Source organism: Schistocerca cancellata, chromosome 3 (genome assembly GCF_023864275.1).
Source record: "Schistocerca cancellata isolate TAMUIC-IGC-003103 chromosome 3, iqSchCanc2.1, whole genome shotgun sequence".
Lineage (NCBI taxonomy): Eukaryota > Metazoa > Arthropoda > Insecta > Orthoptera > Acrididae > Schistocerca > Schistocerca cancellata.
Window position 1 is genome coordinate 356,138,059 of NC_064628.1, and position 19,671 is coordinate 356,157,729.

Sequence of the window (19,671 nt, forward strand, 5' to 3'; positions counted from 1 at the left end):
ACATTTTTAATCTAAGTCAAAGCATCTCAACTGATGAAGGAATGATACCATGGCATGGACAGTTAAATTTTAAAGTTTACAATTCGTCGAAAATTGCAAAATATGGCATACTCATTCAGATGCTGTGTGATTCGAGTATGGGATAAATTTCCTCTTTCAAGATCTATTCCGGCACTTTTTATTATTTAGCGTATGGCTAATGCAGACATATCATGAAATTAAATTACATATACATATGTACATATTGACACACAAGAAACTGGCACTGGACAGCCTTTAATAAACCCAGTGATGGAACTATTGACACCTTCTTATGGAAAGTGGCATCACCTTTACATGGATAATTATTATAACAATTATTATAACAGTGTAGAACTAGCAGAGAAGATACTTGAAAAGAAAATTCGAGTTTGTGGAACAATACAGAAAAATAGAGGATTTCTGGCAGTATTAAAGCGTGCCAAAGTCAATGTGTTTGAAGCTTGTCATCAACGGAAAGGTGAAGTACTTGCACTGGTATGGACAGCTTCGGAAACTAAAATGATATGAATGATCTCTACAATACATAATGCCACTTTGACTGGCATTCAATGAAAATGTAGGAAAACCAATTACACAGTAAAAAGAAAAAACTTGAAAGTGTATTAGACTACAACAAATACATGAAAGGAGTGGATCGGGCCGACCAATATTTGAGTTATTACCCTATATACAGAAAAACTGTAAAATGGTCAGAAAAGGTTTGCATGTACCTCTTTAATTGCACATTATTTAATGCATTCTGTACAAGTCAATATTTCAGTACAGAACACAAGCGTCTCCTATTTCACAACTTTTTATTGAAAGTGCCTAATTTGTGGATACCTGCTTCTGAACAAAACTTGGAGGTTGCCACTACATCGCGTACGTCTCACCATGATCCAGTTGACGGACTTTAAGGTCATATAAAGCGACACCAACTAATACTTATTTCCGAAACGAATAAATGAAAACGAAGAAACTGCCATATATGACCCAAAATCAAAAAAAGAACGACAACAAACTTAATGTGCAAGTGTTGTGGGGCTGCATTACATCTTGGAGACTGTTTTGCTGCATATCAACAATGAAAATAAACAAATATATTAAACAAAAAAATTATTTATTTACTTATGTATATCTTCAAAATCTCATGAAAGTAGGGGAACAGGGTTGAGAACTTAGGAGAATTACGATTAGATTAATAAAACTTAACAATTTATAATCTCTTGATAATGTCAAGAACAGCTGGCAACAAGCCAAGTAATCTGAATTAGCGCTGCTGGCGCCAAGCGAATAGATTTGTATGAGACGTGCAGATGGCAAAGTGTTAATATCAGTTGATGTGATACCACAATATTGAAAATCTGAAAATGTATATTTAATTTATGACCTATGTGTTGTGAAGCTTTTTTAATTTATATTTGTTTTACTCTTTTTCTGTTCCACGTGCACTACTAATCATAAATTTACAGTATATTTTGTTTATTTAGCAGGAACTACGATTTCAGTAACTCTAATGAAAACCAAATCAGAATTATTCACAGTACCTGTGTGTTACAGACATGGATGTGTGGCGGTACTTTGGAAATAGTTCCTTGCTCACATGTGGGTCATATATTTCGTAAGCGGTCTCCATACAAGTGGCGGTCTGGAGTCAACGTTCTGAAGAGAAATTCTATCAGATTAGCTGAAGTATGGCTTGATGAATATGCTAAGTACTATTACCAAAGGGTTGGTAATGACTTGGTAAGTTTCAAGACTTGAGAAATAAATTTGAATGTTCAAAGGCTTGTGTTTCAATTTTGTTAATGAAAACTATATAACAGTTCTTTGCTACATGATATTACAATAACAAATTCTATCCCGTATGGTATGGCACAGCAGTATAAGCTTCAAAGTTCTGTGAAATACTTGTTTGCAAAGTTAATTTTTAAAAGTATCCTGTAGCCAAAAGTTTGTTTTCTTACTCCTTGGGTCTTTAATTTTCTTATGACTCAAGTATCTCAAGTGGCGGAGCACATCTCCCCAGGCAGATGATGTTATAAATGATAAACTAAAGAAAAGAACAATCACTATTTTCATTCTCCAGTTCACAAACACTGCCAAAATTATATAAGCATTATATTTGGAAAGGAATATCCATCTGTCCCATTACTCCACCATATCATTAAAAAGAAACTCGGCAAACTGGTGAATTCTAAATCCATACTAAGTGAATTCATTTAGTATTTTCTGTCAACATCCCACATGTGTATAGTGTGGAAGTCCCATCTGTGTTAAGGCCTATTCATGATTGGAATGCTTGTTCTAAAGGAAGATTAGATTAGATTAGATTAATACTAGTTCCATGGATCATGAATACGATATTTCGTAATGATGTGGAACGAGTCAAAATTTCCCATACATGACATAATTAAGTTAATTAAATAACATACTTAAGTTAATATAACAACTCTTTCATTTTTTTGTTTATTTTTTATTTTTTATTTTTTATTTTTTTATTTTTTTTTAATTTTTTTTAAATTTATATCTAAAAATTCCTCTATGGAGTAGAAGGAGTTGTCATTCAGAAATTCTTTTAATTTCTTCTTAAATACTTGTTGGTTATCTGTCAGACTTTTGATACTATTTGGTAAGTGACCAAAGACTTTAGTGCCAGTATAATTCACCCCTTTCTGTGCCAAAGTTAGATTTAATCTTGAATAGTGAAGATCATCCTTTCTCCTAGTATTGTAGTTATGCACACTGCTATTACTTTTGAATTGGGTTTGGTTGTTAATAACAAATTTCATAAGAGAGTATATATACTGAGAAGCTATTGTGAATATCCCTAGATCCTTAAATAAATGTCTGCAGGATGATCTTGGGTGGACTCCAGCTATTATTCTGATTACACACTTTTGTGCAATAAATACTTTATTCCTCAGTGATGAATTACCCCAAAATATGATGCCATATGAAAGCAACGAGTGAAAATAGGCGTAGTAAGCTAATTTACTAAGATGTTTATCACCAAAATTAGCAATGACCTTTATTGCATAAGTAGCTGAACTCAAACGTTTCAGCAGATCATCAATGTGTTTCTTCCAATTTAATCTCTCATCAATGGACACACCTAAAAATTTGGAATATTCTACCTTAGCTATATGCTTCTGATGAAGGTCTATATTTATTAATGGCATCATGCCATTCACTGTACGGAACTGTATGTACTGTGTCTTATCAAAATTCAGTGAGAGTCCATTTACAAGGAACCACTTAGTAATTTTCTGAAAGACGGTATTGACAATTTCATCAGTTAATTCTTGTTTGTCAGGTGTGATTACTATACTTGTATCATCAGCAAAGAGAACTAACTTTGCCTCTTCATGAATATAGAATGGCAAGTCATTAATATATATTAAGAACAACAAAGGACCCAAGACTGACCCTTGTGGAACCCCATTCTTGATAGTTCCCCAGTTTGAGGAATGTGCTGATCTTTGCATATTATGAGAACTACTTATTTCAACTTTCTGCACTCTTCCAGTTAGGTACGAATTAAACCATTTGTGCACTGTCCCACTCATGCCACAATACTTGAGCTTGTCTAGCAGAATTTCATGATTTACACAATCAAAAGCCTTTGAGAGATCACAAAAAATCCCAATGGGTGGTATTTGGTTATTCAGATCATTCAAAATTTGATTGGTGAAAGCATATATGGCATTTTCTGTTGAAAAACCTTTCTGGAAACCAAACTGACATTTTGTTAGTACTTCATTGTTACAGATATGTGATGCTACTCTTGAATACATTACTTTCTCAAAAATTTTGGATAAAGCTGTTTGAAGGGAGATTGGACGGTAATTGTTGACATCAGATCTATCCCCCTTTTTATGCAAAGGTATAACAATAGCATATTTCAGTCTATCAGGGAAAATGCCCTGTTCCAGAGAGCTATTACACAGGTGGCTGAGAATCTTACTTATCTGTTGAGAACAAGCTTTTAGTATTTTGCTGGAAATGCCATCAATTCCATGTGAGTTTTTGCTTTTAAGCAAGTTTATTATTTTCCTAATTTCAGAGGGAGAAGTGGGTGAGATTTCAGTTGTATCAAATTGCATAGGTATGGCCTCTTCCATTAACAGCCTAGCATCTTCTAATGAACACCTGGATCCTACTATATCCACAACATTTAGAAAATGATTATTAAAAATATTTTCAACTTCTGACTTTTTGTTCGTAAAGTTTTCATTCAATTTGATGGTAATACTGTCTTCCTGTGCTTTTGGTTGACCTGTTTCTCTTTTAATAATATTCCAAATTGTTTTAATTTTATTATCAGAGTTGCTGATTTCAGACATGACACACATACTTCTGGATTTTTTAATAACTTTTCTTAATATAACACAGTAGTTTTTATAATGTTTGATAGTTTCTGGGTCACTACTCTTTCTTGCTGTCAGATACATTTCCCTTTTCCAGTTACAAGATATTTTTATACCCTTAGTAAGCCATGGTTTGTTACAAGGTTTCTTACGAGTATATTTAACTATTTTCTTGGGGAAGCAGTTTTCAAATGCATTTACAAAAATGTCATGAAATAAATTATATTTTAAATTGGCATCAGGTTCATGGTACACCTCATCCCAGTCTAACTGCTGTAGGCTTTCCCTGAAATTTGCAATTGTTAAATCGTTGACTGAACGTACTACTTTGGAGGACTGTTTCGTATTGCTGAATGGAGCTATGTCATATATTGTAACTAGCTGTGCACCATGATCAGAAAGACCATTCTCAACAGGCTGAGCATTTATCTGGTTAAACTTATCTTGGTCTATAAAGAAGTTATCTATCAGTGAGCTGCTATCCTTTACCACCCGAGTAGGAAAATCAATAACGGGTGTCAAATTGAAAGAACCGAGTAATACTTCAAGGTCATTTTTCCTATTACCCTCTTTCATAGAATCTACATTGAAGTCCCCACAAATAATAATTTGCTTCCCCCTGTCTGACAGATAGCACAACAAGGAGTCCAAATTTTTCAGAAATAGATGAAAATTTCCTTATGGGGATCTATATACAGTTACAATTATAAATGTGCCTTTATTTAAATTAAGCTCACAGGCACATGCTTCTATATGTTTTTCTACACAAAACTTTTTTGTTTCTATACTTTTTGCACAATGATAACTTTTGTCATATATGGAAACTCCTCCTTTCTCCATATTTTCTCTCATTACATGTGCAGAGAGCTTATATCCACTTACATTTACCTTATCCATATCAGTAACAATGTGATGCTCAGACAGGCATAGTATATCTATTTCATCCTCAGCTTCTAAATCTTCTAAACAAACCAGAAGCTCATCTATTTTATTCTTTAAACTCCCAATATTTTGATGAAATATACTTACATTATTTTTAATTATACTTTTATGAGAACCTTTCCTTATTCTAACATTTGTAGTACTCTCCTGTCTGAGTTTCTCATTGTGCTTAGGCCTAGTTGCTATACCAGTGGTCACATGGTGTTCAGAGAGGCAGATTATGTCAACTGGGTTGGGTGACTTTAATTCATCAATGCAATTACCTAGGACTGAGATACAACTTGGTGGAGATAAAATTTCTGGTGATTGGTGAAAATTTATAATTGACAGCTGTGATTGAAGTAGAATAGCCTGTTAAGAAATAGTATATCATGAATCAGTTAGTTATCTGCTCCCGCTTGACTTAATACTATGACACACATTTTATATATCTGATTTACTTTATTTTACAGTGTATGTTTCTTCAGAGCGGGTATTGCTGATGATCCACAGCTGTTTTAAACATTAAAAAACTTTTTTGCAGATTGCAAATTCTTTTCATGTCAGCTGTACTAGGTATAGATACACAACTATATATCTATACCTAGTACAGCTGATATCGAATGAATTTGTAATCTGCAAAAAAGTATTGTGATACTTAATTTAATTTGACGTTTGTATACAAATGTCTCAAAAATGATATCGACAGGAAATGCAAAATGGCTAAGCAGGGATGGCTAGAGGACAAATGTAAGGATATAGAGGCTTATCTCACTATGGGTAAGATAGATACTGCCTACAGGAAATTAAAGAGACCTTTGGTGAAAGGAGAACCACTTGCATGAATATCAAGAGCTTTGATGGAAACCCATTTCTAAGCAAAGAAGGGAAAGCAGAAAGGTGGAAGGAGTATACAGACGGTCTATACAAGGGCGATGTACTTGAGAACAATATTATGGAAATAGAAGAGTTTGACAGAGCACTGAAAGACCTGAGTCGAAACAAGGCCCCTGGAGTAGACAACATTCCATTAGAACTTCTGACAGCCTTGGGAGAGCCAGTCCTGACAAAACTCTACCATCTGGTGAGCAAGATGTGTGAGACAGGCGAAATACCCTCAGACTTCAAGAAGAATATAATAATTCCAATCCCAAAGAAAGCAGGTGTTGACAGATGTGAAAATTACCGAACTATCAGTTTAATAAGTCACAGCTGCAAAATACTAATGCGAATTCTTTACAGACGAATAGAAAAACTGATAGAAGCCGATGTCGGGGAAGATCAGTTTGGATTCCGTAGAAATGTTGGAACACAGGAGGCAATACTGACCCTATGACTTATCTTAGAAGAAAGATTAAAGAAAGGCAAACCTACGTTTCTAGCATTTGTAGACTTAGAGAAAGCTTTTGACAATGTTGATTGGAATACTCTCTTTCAAATCCTGAATGTGGTAGGCATAAAATACAGGGAGCGAAAGGCTATTTACAATTTGTACAGAAAGCAGATGGCAATTATAAGAGTCGAGGGGCATGAAAGGGAAGCAGTGGTTGGGAAGGGAGTGAGACAGGGTTGTAGCCTTTCCCCGTTGTTATTCAATCTGTATATTGAGCAAGCAATAAAGGAAACAAAAGAAAAGTTTGGAGTAGGTATTAAAATTCATGGACACGAAATAAAAACTTTGAGGTTCGCCGATATCGTTGTACTTCTGTCAGAGACAGCAAAGGACTTGGAAGAACAGTTGAACGGAATGGACAGTGTCTTGAAAGGAGGGTATAAGATGAACATCAACAAAAGCAAAATGAGGATAATGGAATGTAGTCGAATTAAGTCGGGTGATGCTGAGGGAATTAGATTAGGAAATGAGACACTTAAAGTAGTAAAGGAGTTTTGCTATTTGGGGAGAAAAATAACTGATGATGGTCGAAGTAGAGAGGATAAAAAATGTAGACTGGCAATGGCAAGGAAAGCGTTGTATAGATTTAAATGTCAGGAAGTCGTTTCTGAAAGTATTTGTATGGAGTGTAGCCATGTATGGAATGAAACTTGGACAATAAATAGTTTAGACAAGAAGAGAATAGAAGCTTTCAAGATGTGGTGCTACAGAAGAATGCTGAAGATTAGATGGGTAGATCACATAACTAATAAGGAGGTATTGAATAGAATTGGGGAGAAGAGGAGCTTGTGGCACAACTTGACTAGAAGAAGGGATCCGTTGGTAGGACATGTTCTGAGGCACCGAGGGATCACCAATTTAGTATTGGAGGGCAGCGTGAAGGGTAAAAATCGTAGAGGGAGACTAAGCAGATTCAGAAGGATGTAGGCTGCAATAGGTACTGGGAGATGAAGAAGCTTGCACAGGATAGAGTAGCATGGAGAGCTGCATCAAACCAGTCTCAGGACTGAAGACCACAACAACAACAACAACAACAACAACAAAAACAATTTAATTTGAACTGTATATTACATCAAAAAATGACATAAATGAAAGTGTAGAAAATGCTGAAACAGTTCATGATGCAGAAGAAAATGTAGTAAAGTAATAATATCTTGGGTATTACATTGTACAATGAATTAAATGTCCTTGGTTTAAATTTGGATTTGTAACGTCTAAATTTCATAATTTTCTTATAACTGGATGTTTATGATAGGGGAAAAAACCATAAATCATAAACATAATTATTTAATTAATGGCAACAACACACAGAAAATTGATATTGGCATAGTTTTTTCAAAACAAATTGAACTAGTAAAACACTTCAATTCATTTCAATGATGAAATGATTTATTCCATAAACCCAGGGTGATTATAATTAAAGTTTCAGTTTCAAAACACTAAAAAATGTGCTGCTACTCAGAATGACACCAAATTTGAACAGAATATTATTGGAGAAGGGGGAAACCTAGAAACAAAAAAATATTTAACAAAAATTTTCTGAGTAGATGGAGCTGTAAGTGTCATAATGTAAATGGGTTCAGCTACATATGACAGATGAATCACAATACGATGTCTATGGCGTGAGTTACACATTAAATCAACCATACTGTGTAATGTGCATGATGCACAAGTCTGGCATTCAACAGCTGAGACACTGTTAGTTAGGCCCATCCACCGCGATAAGGTTATGCCACATCAGATTGCAAAGCTGGCTTTTTAATTGTTCTGAGGCCAGAAATCACATAAAAAGTAAAAATCAATTTTTAATTATCAAGAGACTAGTGCAAGACATGTTCAGTAGGCTATCCACTGTTTTCTACCTCAAGATAAAATCAGGAAACACCATGTTCTACAACAACTGGTGTGTCTCAGGGGTCACATACAGTATGTGTTGCACGAGGCTTGCCTTCGATTCAGTTAAATTTGTAATCAGAACACTGAACACAGCATCTTTCTGATAACCCCACAGCCAGAAGTCACACAGATTAAGATGATCTGGACAGCTGGGCTGTAGGGAAATGACAGCAGATAATTCGAGCATTTCCATAATGCCTCTGCAGCAGCTGCTTCACTGGCTGTTCAATGTGTGGAGTGGTGCCATGTTGCACAAATATGATCGAAACAACACACACACACACACACACACACACACACACACACACACACACACACACACACACACACACACAGAATGAAATGGTACCAGCTGATGTGCAAGCAGACTTTCCATTACCCATATTCTGCTATTCTATGTAATGGCATGTCGTTGGAGAAGAAAATGGACTTCATATGTCTACAGAATGTTCCATGGCGATACATTGTCCAGTTCCATGGGAGCAAGAAATTCTTGAGTAAATGCTTGTCTCACTGGCAGCTCAGCATGAAGCAACCACTGGACATGGGTAATTTCGTGTGGGTAGCAATGCAGGATGTTTCATAGAATTTTATGCATCATGTTCACAGGCATGTCCAAAGTTCAGGCAATTCCCCCATGCACTGTATGTTTGAAAACCAAAGTTAGACCCCTTCTGCAGTGCTGTGACCACATCTTCTACAGCAATTAGATCAATTGGTTTCCTCCCTTTGCCACACTGCACTTCAAGAGAACCATTTTTCCAAATTTCCAAATCATTGCAGACATTGGACCAATGTCTTTTTTCATACCCTCAAGTGTCCAGAACTTCTGAAGAGGTACCGGTACACAGTCACTGTTCTTGGGAAGGATCTTTACCAGTAGCATACAATCCCACATTGAGACAGTCATCCTGAGCATCTCAGACACAAAGTGAGAAACAGCTTTGTTCCCCACATCTTTTATTTTGCATACTCTGTTGCTTGCACTACTTCCTCTCCCCCCCCCCCCCCAACCAATAATATTTCCCTCTTCATTGATAATAATTCATTCAAATTTGACATCATTCTGAGCAGTGGCTCTTGTTTTACAGCATTTTTAAACTGAAGCTTCAAGTATAATCTTCCTGTATATTTTGTGATATGTATAAAGTATTTCAGACATAATCATTTCTTTGATACCGATGCATGATAATCTGATAAAATACAAAAGCAGTACAAAAAACAAGATTCATACATGGCTATATGAAATTGTAAAAGGAATAGAAAAACACTAAAGAGAAAGATTGATTTGATGGAATAAGATTTTCTATGTTAAGTAATACAGCAGTTTAATGTGATGCTTATTTCTCATATATATGAGGGCTGTTCAAGAAATATATGACCATATTTTTTATTGTTGAAATCAACAGTGTATTGGAGCATGAGTGCTCTCTATATTTGTAGGCATATGTAATGTGCATGCCTGATTTTTCTTTTTTTCCAAGACTGTGAAAACAACCAGTCACTGGCTTGCCATTGCCAAGTTAACATGTGTAAGCGGTGGCCTTGGGCAAAATGTTGGAAAAAGTGGAACAACATTATTGCATCAAATTTTGTTTTAAACTTGGCTATTGTCAAGTTGAAATAATCTGCAAGATTCAGAAATTGTTTGGAGATGAAGCAATGGGTACCACACTGATAAAGGAGTGGTACAACTGCTTCAAAGATGGCCAGTGGAGAGTGAAGCACGTACACAAAGGCCCTTAACATCTGCAGATAAGGTTGTTACTGATAACAAAAGGACTCTGATGATGCAGGATAGATGAATGATGATCAGAGAACTAGAAAATGAGGTTAAAATTAGTATTTGTTCCATTTAATCCATTTTAACAGGACATTTGGACCTCAAGAGGATCTTGGCACAATTTGTGCCAAAGTTGCTAACAACTGAACAGAAGCAACTTCAGTCAGAGAGTGCACAGGGCATGCTGAATACTGTAAACGGTGATCCCATCTTTCATAATATAGTAATCATTGGTGATGAGTCCAGGGTTTATGGGTATGAGTCAGGAACAAAGTTCTAATCATAGCAATGGAAGCATATATCATTCCCAAGACCCAAAAACGTGAGGAAAGTCCACAGCAATGTGAAAGTCATGCTAACAGCCTTTTTTGATTCCAATGGCACGGTCCATCATGAGTACACCCCAGAGGTGCTAATGAAAACAAGCAGTACTACCAAGAGGTTCTGCATCACCTTCTTGAAGTAGTGAGATGCAAATGGCCAGACTTGGGGGCAGCAGGCAGATTAGCATGACCTAGCACTGACTGATTTCTGGCTTTTCTCTAGACCAATAAAGACTCTAAAGAGACCAGGCTTCAGGACAGGGAAGATGTTATGCAGAATTCAATGGAGCAGTTGTGCACCATACCAAAAGAGGCTTTCCAAAAAATCTTCTGGCAGCATTTGGAGAGGTGTGTGGAAGCTGTAAAAGACTACTTTGAAGGTGACTAGTGTCAAACAATTGTATCTGGATAAAGATTTGTTTTATAAATAAAAGTTATATAGTTTTTGAACAGCCATTGTATAAAGACAACTTGTCACATCATATGTTTGGATAACTGAAATATTGTATCTGTGCAGGGTGATTATGGTGATGTGAGTGGCAGGAAGGAGCTCCGCAAGAAGTTAGGCTGCAAATCTTTTAAATGGTATCTTGACAACATCTATCCAGAACTGTTCATACCAGGCGAGGCTGTGGCATCTGGTGAGGTAGGTCATAAAGTTCATTCTCATACAGTGTTTATATCACTTTCTGAAAAGTAAAGTTTCTTCCATACGATGCACATATTTTTACTTACTAAATAAGTTCTAAATACATAGCAGAAACTTTGGAAAATGAAGTCAATGTTCAATAGGTTCAGGTTCAGACTGATGACACAGTACTCGACAATGAAGTGTGCACTCAAAATGTCAAATATGGATGCAGAAAAAACTATCATACATCTGATATCCACCTAAATAAATTTCTACATTCATGACTCCCTGAGCTAAAATGTCACCTTGGCATCAACTCAATTGTGCTATCCATCCATTTACTACAGCCAAAGCAAAGACTCACTGACTACTATCAGCTGTTTTCTAAATTTTTCTTCATATTTTAGAACCATCTCATTGATAGTTTTCTGTCTTTTCAATGTTATCTTGTGTCGGCAACTTAAAGACTTCTGTTCACTTAAAAAGGTGTGATTTTTTATTGAATATTCCTTCTGATAATTATGAAAGTATTCTAGATATGATACATGTTTTCTGCATTTGTGTGACTACAGTACTAACTTGTCCAGGTAGTGTCAAGTAACTAACAAGAATACATTTCATCATCACCATCTTGACTTTATAAGAGTTATCACAATTCTAGAATTTCCAAGCCTTCTATAGTATTTAGTGTTACAAAACTGATTAACAGTATTTCTTCTGCATCACATTACAAAAGAAATGGAACAAATGCATTAGTGTCAATCATTGCAGTATAGATGTCCATGATAACATGAAAGACCCAGGATTTGACTGTTACTGAGTGAATAATTAAGAGATTGTAAAGAAATGGCTTACACCTTAATTCATCTGAGAGACTGTAATACTGCTAAATCTGATACTATTAATTATGAAAAAAAAACAAAAATGAACTGCTTCACAGAGAGAGATTGAGAAAGTGAGAAGAATAAGCTCATTCTCCAAAAATTCAATCAGATCCCTTGAGTAATGCAATAAATTTGTGAATCCAAAAGAACTTTCAATAACTAAAAGTATCCTCCTCCAAAATCAATGACACTATGTTAATGTTAATGAATATCATCAGGCCTCTGTCTAGCAGTTTTTACAACATTTTTGCCCCCATTATTTCTCATCATTCTTAAGATCTCTTCCCCCCCCCCCCCCCCCCCCCCCACACACACACACCTCTCTCTCTCTCTCTCTCTCTCTCTCTCTCTCTCTCTCTCTCCAGCTTTCACTCTCACTCAAGCTCTTGTCACATAACCGAGCCGCATATTTTTCCTACTCACATCATTACTGCTTACATTTCACTGTCAAAAACTTTTTATCTTTGTAATTGTTTCATCTTCAAATTCCACCAATTTCATGTAAAGAAGGTAATCTGCTATGGTATCCACATACTGCAGCTGAAGTTAACCATTTGTAGGTTTTTAATATTAGCGAACTAATTGTTTTACATTGTTACTATTGCCTGGTTTATCTTGTCTTTACATCATTTTACAAGCCAAAATGCTTCAGTTCAAGTAAGAACTTAGTGTTCTGGAATCTTATGAGTGAAGCTACACTTCAAACTGTCCTTACTTTAAGGGATAGTACATTAATTATGAATGAGTGCATTAGAGAAATCTGTTTATTCTGAAGTTGTACATTCATAACCTTTGGTGACACTCAGCATAAGCACTCACTGTAACTGAAGCATGTAATCAGGTACGCAACATGGGAGTTGGTGGGAAGACATGCCTGGACTCGCCTGCACGTAAGGCTGATCTACACAAGCCAGTTGGAACATATCCGTGCCATCGCCAAGGTGGCAATCAGGTGGGTGCATCATTTCCATTTCTATGTTTCCACAGGACTGGCCATATCCAGGTGCACCAGAGCATACTTCAGCAACCACCTTACATGCCCAATGCCACTTGCACGCTGCTATGCTTAGAAGTCTAATCAGAAGAAAAAATTTATGTTCTCTGGCTATCATACTAATTCTTGAAGAGATTTTATTCTTTAATACCCTTCAAAATTATATATTTCAGAAACTTTGTAGCAAACTATAGCTGCTACATTTAAAATTTAAAACACTGTTGGGTTTACACAGTGTTGTCTGTTTTCACCTCGTGTTTTACTGCAAAATATCTGTGGTTACCTAAATTCACTTTTCCAAACTGTGTACTGCTGATAAGATTTTAATTACTGTGTAGTATGAACAGCCAGAGAGTTCTTCTGTCAGGCTTCTAGGTTCAGTTCACTTGAGCTGTGGCACAATCTTTATTAGTTGCCTCTTGCATATTGCTTATGTTGTGATATTCGATTGGCCCAGATTGCAAACGTCTGGTCAAACCAGTGTGTGGACTCAGCTTGCAAACCGGAGGACATGCACAAAGAAGTCGGACTGTGGCCATGCCACAAGCAGGGTGGCAATCAGGTATGTCACTGCCAACATGCTTATCTCTGTAAGCATGCTTCTCTCTCCTCAATACTTTCCCATCTCAGACTACAGGGTAAACAAACTAAACAAAGGAAACAAATTGCTAGCCTGAAAACACCTAAAGAATAATTTATACCGAGGGACTGGTCTACTCTTTGTTTCCACAGGGTGACGGTTTGGATGGGGCTATGCATAAAAGTAAACAATTAAAAAAGTTACAAATTAATTCATGCTTATTACTGATGTTTTTGGCTTCGAAAGTCAGAAACCAGTATAAAATTAACCACTAAGAATGTGACAAACTTATTTTAATATTGTTTAAGCAGTGGTCACACTATTCCAGCATACTTATAACACATCAAGAAAAGACAGTAACTCTTGTAGAAAGCAACAGTTTCTGTTATTATTATAGCTTTTTGATGGAAATGTCACATTAACTCCCTAAAAGTAAGTGTCTCATTTCTTCTAACAATGACAAATAAGTTCATAAAAATTTCATAATTACAGAAGTATAGTAAATTGAACAAAAAACTTCAAATTACCAGCTGCTGAGAAAAATTGAATAAGACAATAATATTAAAGAAACTGACACATCATTAAGGGGAGTAGTAAATGGTGGGCAAGCTATATTTAAGAATTAACAATCCTTTGTGTGTATGACTAAGCGAAAAGTAAACTGTTACAAATAATGACTGAAGATACTGTGCCTCTTAGTTTCCTGGGGAAACATTCTGATTTACTGCCACATAGCTTTTGTCTGGCAATTTTTAAGCATGCTACATGTGAATTCATTAGAGACAGATGCACATATCACATGAAATGTCAGACATTAATAAATGGTCAGCTAGTTTCCATGTTCTCTCTCTCTCTCTCTCTCTCTCTCTCTCTCCCTCTCCCCCCCCCCCCTCTCATCCTCTCTCTCTCTCTGTCACTCCTTCTCTTCTTCCTCCTCCTCCTCCTCCTCCTCCTCTTCCCCTCTTCCTATCCACACCACAGTGCTTCCTTTATTAGGTCAGTAGTCTTGACTGGAAATTGGTGTGTGCCTTCCGTGCATGACATGAATGTAGCTCTACTAAATTTATGTGTGAAAAAATCCATGTGTTGACATTTACTTACCTTGAGTCTTAGATGTTGAATGGCATTGAAGCTGTGTAGTTGCCTGCTCCAGGTTCAAAATATCCACTGCGCATCTTCTGAAGGGGAAAAAAAAAAACTGGATCTATCTTGTCATAAATAAAAACATGGGCATTTTAATTCAGTTGAAGACTTTTGTTTATTCAGTCAACAGATTAACTCTAACTCAGTATAATACACTGTTCCACCATAAATCGTAATATTGTGCAATAAAATGAAACAAAATACACATGACATAATAGAATGTCTGTATTCTGTCACACCTGAACCACTTCTGGTCTTTAGTTTCTGAGTGTTAAACATGGCAGACTTAGACCAAAATCAGATAAATTACTACATTTTAACCTCCTTAGGCAAGTGACATATAGAAGACAATAGTAATGATAGAACCTAAACAGAAGTTGGTGGTTTTCGTGTAGTAGCTCTTCCTTTATGAAATGAGCATTAATTATAGAAATTTAATTTACAGTTCCTATGTTTGATAGCATGGGTAACATAAAAACAGTAGTCATTTTATAAATTTCTAGACAAGATTACATTCATATTTTTACATTTCTAAAGTTTTCTGTATTACTTGAGAAGTGTAAAAAACCAGATAGAATTCCATATCAATGAAAATAATCAATTTTTGACAATATAATGTAATTGGATGAATTAAAAATTTACTCACCAAGTGTTGGCAGGAGTCTTAGCCTTTCCTTTTCATTCCAACTGGTACATCTCCTCTGCCCCAGGGTTCTGGGCAACTTTCCTGGACTCTCCCCTTTTCCTTCACCCGTCTTCCTTCCCCTTCCACCTCTCTGTAAGGAGGGGGAGCCACTGGCTCTGAAAGGTTGCAAATTTCAATACCATTATGTGTGTTTTCTCCTGCCACCACTTGACAAATAGAATTCTAGTATCAACAATTTTTCAAATCAAGTGTGTTTTGAAATTCTGATTTATGATATAGTTGAAATATTTCATAATTCACTAACGACTCAGTACAGCAAGTTTGATAAGATTCAAAGTGCATTTTGTTTGGATACTCCAGCTTCTAAGCTTCGTAGTCAGCCAAAAATTCTCAAAAGGTAATACTTTTTATAAGTAAGCAAATATTCAAGTTCTGTATTTTGCTAAATTGTGTTTCATTAATATTCTGTAACAATTCAGATGGTCTTTCTGTCTCCTACAAATGTTATGGTCATTATCAAACTAAATTTAGTACTATTCATGCTTAAACTGCTTCACACTCTATTAGTTCTCAATATTTGCATATTGCAAATGTGGTTGTAATCATGATTCGCTAAAACTTACTTTTCTTACCAAAGTGGAAGAATGTAAGTGCAATATTATAGCATTGTACAGGTATGGCTTGCATGCCTCAGTAATACAGATAGTTATACTGTAAGTGCAACCACAATGGGGAGGTATCTGTTGAGAGGCTAGACAAACGTGTGCTTCCTGAAGAGGGCCAGCAGCCTGTTCAGTAGTTCCAAGGGCAACAGTCTGAATGATTGACTGAACTGGCCTTGTAACATCAACCAAAACAGCTTTGCTGTGCTGGTACTGTTAACAGCTGAAAACAAGGGGAAACTACAACTGTAATTTTTTCCGAGGGCATGCAGCTTTACTGTATGGTTAAATGATGATGGTGTCCCCTTGGGTAAAAAATTTCGGAGGTAAAATAGTCCCCTATTTGGATCTCCAGATGGGGACTACTCAGGAGGACGTTGTTATCAGGAGAAACAGGACTGGCATTCTACAGATCGGAGCGAGGAATGTCAGATCCTTTAATCGGGCAGGTAGGTTAGAAAATTTAAAAAGGGAAATATATAGGTTAAAGATAGATATACTGGGAATTACTGAAGTTTGGTGGCAAGAGTAATAGGACTTGTGGTCAGGTGAATACAGGGTTATAAATACAAAATCAAATAGAAGTAATGCACGAGTAGGTTTAATAATGAATACAACAACAGGAACACAGATAAGTTATTATGAACAGCATAGTGAACACATTATTGTAGTCAAGATAGGCATGAAGCCCACACCTACCACAGTAGTATAAGTTTATATGCCAACTAGCTATGCAGATGATGCAGAGATTGAAGAAATGTATGCTGAGATAAAAGAAATTATTCAAGTAGTTACGGGAGACAAAAATTTAATAGTCATGAGAGACTAGAATTAGATAGTAGGAAAAAAAGAGAAGGAAAGTAGTAGGTGAATATGGATTGGAGGTAAGGAATGAAAGAGGAAGCCGCCTAGTAGAATTTTGCACAGCATAACATAATCATCGCTAACACTTGGTTTAAGAATCATGAAAGAAGGTTATATACATGGAAGAGACCTGGAGGCACTAGTTGGTTTCACATTGATTATATAACGGTAAGACTAAGATTTAGGAACCAGGTTTTAAATTGTAAGACATTTCCAGGAGTAGATGTAGATTGTGACCACAATTTATTGGTTGTGAACTATAGATTAAAACTAAAAAAGCTGTAAAAAGGTAGAAATTTAATGAGATGGGACCTGGATAAACTAGAAGAACTAGAGGTTATAGAGAGTTCCAGAGGGAGCGTTAGGGAACAATTGACAAGAACAGGGGAAAGGAATACAGTAGATGAAGAATGTGTAGCTTTGAGAGATGAAATAGTGAAGGCAGCAGAGTCAAGTAGGTAAAAGATGAGGCTAGTAGAAATCCCTGGGTAACACATTTAATATTGAATTTAATTGATGAAAGGAGAAAATATAAAAATACAGTCAATGAAGCAGGCGAAAACTAATACAGTGTGTCAAAATTGAAAACAACAGGAAGTGAAAAGCGGCTAAGCAGGAATGGTTAGAGGATAAATGTAAGAATGTAGAAGCACATGTCACTAGGGGTAATACAGATGCTGCCTTCAGAAAAATTAAACAGACCTTTGGAGAAAAAGAGAACCACCTGTATGAACATCAAGAGCTCAGATGGTAAACCAGTCCAAAGCAAAGAATGGATAGCTGATAGGTGGAAGGAGTATATAGAGGATCTATACAAGAGCGATGTTCTTAAGAACAGTATTATGGAAATGGAAGAGGACGTAGATGAAGATGAAATGGGAGATATGATACTGTGTGAAGAGTTTGACAGAGCACTGAAAGACCTAAGTTGAAACAAAGGCCCAGGAGTAGACAAAAGTCCATTAGAACTACTGATAGCCTTGGGAGAGCCAGCCCTGACAAAACTCTGCCATCTGGTGAGCAAGATGTGTTGTGTCTAGACAAGACAGCCTAGACACAATATGAAGAAGCCGAAAGGCACGCGCTTAAACTCACGCAGGCTGGCGTGAGGTCTGAAACAGGATACGTAATGAATGTTATAAAGAAAAGTACGTAGCTTCTGGAATACTTAACTTTAATCCACATTTGTAGAACATCGCTCTTGATGATACATTATTAGAATCTCAATATAAATTGAATACAGTGCCTTGCTAGGTCGTAGCAAATGTAGCTGAAGGCTATGCTAACTATCGTCTCGGCAAATGAGAGCGTAGTTGTCAGTGAACCATGGCTAGCAACGTTGGCTGTACAACTGGGGCGAGTGCTAGTACATCTCTCTAGACCTGCCGTGTGGCGGCGCTCGGTCTGCTATCACTGACAGTGGCGACACGCGGGTCTGTCGTATACTAGCGGACCGCGGCCGATTTAAAAGCTACCACCTAGCAAGTGTGGTGTCTGGCGGTGACACCACAAGATGTATGAGACAGGCGAAATAACCTCAGACTTCAAGAAGAATATAATAATTCAAATTCCAAAGAAAAATGGTGCTGACAGGTGTGAAAATTATCAGTTTACTAAGTCACAATTGCAAAATACTAACATGAATTCTTTACAGACGAATGGAAAAACTGGTAGAAGCTGACCTCGGGGAAGATCAGTTTGGATTCCGTAGAAATGCAGGAACACTGGAGGCAATACTGACCCTACAACTTATCTTAGAAGATAGATTAAGGAAAGGCAAATCTACATTTATAGCATTTGTAGACTTAGAGAAAGCTTTTGACAATGTTGACTGGAATACTCTCTTTCAAATTCTGAAAGTGTTATGGGTAAAATACAGGGAACGAAAGGCTACTTATAATTTGAACAGAAACCAGAAGGCAGTTATAAGAGTCAAAGGGCACAAAAGAGAAGCAATGGTTGAGTATGGAGTGAGACAGGGTTGTAGCCTATCCCTGGTGTTAGTCAATCTGTACATTGAGCAAGCAGTTAAGGAAACTAAAGAAAAAATTGGAGTAGGAATTAAAATCCAGGGAGAAAAAATAAAAACCTTGAGGTTACCTGAAGACATTGCAGTTCTGTCAGAGACAGCAAAGGACTTGGAAGAACACTTGAATGGAATGGACAGTGTCTTGAAAGGCGGCTATAAGATGAACATCAACAAAAGTAAAATATAGTTGAATTAAATCGGGCAATGCTGAGGGATTTAGATTAGGAAATGAGACACTTAAAGTAGTTGATGAGTTTTGCTATTTGGGCAGCAAAATAACTAAGGATGGTTGAAGTATAGAGGATATAAAATTTAGACTGATGATGGCAAGGAAAGCATTTCTGGATGAGAAATTTGTTAACATCGAGTATAAATGGCTCTGAGCACATGGGACTTAACATCTGTGGTCATCAGTCCCCTAGAACTTAGAACTACTTAAACCTAACTAACCTAAGGACATCACACAACACCCGGTCATCATGAGGCAGAGAAAATCCCTGACCCCGCCGGGAATCGAACCTGGGAACCCAG

General features: G+C 36.6%; 1 protein-coding gene across 3 annotated transcripts in view; it reads left to right on the forward strand.

Annotated features, from left to right (window-relative positions):
- The window catches only part of LOC126175042 (putative polypeptide N-acetylgalactosaminyltransferase 9), a 554,784-nt gene that overhangs the window by 523,247 nt on the left and 11,866 nt on the right, over window positions 1–19,671 (forward strand). For 2 of the 3 annotated variants that reach the window (XM_049921547.1, XM_049921546.1), the window contains 3 exons: window positions 1,582–1,767; window positions 11,225–11,353; window positions 13,064–13,174. In XM_049921547.1, the coding sequence (XP_049777504.1) occupies window positions 1,582–1,767; window positions 11,225–11,353; window positions 13,064–13,174 (426 nt within the window). Of the gene's footprint in view, window positions 1–1,581; window positions 1,768–11,224; window positions 11,354–13,063; window positions 13,175–13,673; window positions 13,779–19,671 lie in introns of all 3 variants that reach the window. The other variant, XM_049921548.1, reaches the window with a different exon arrangement.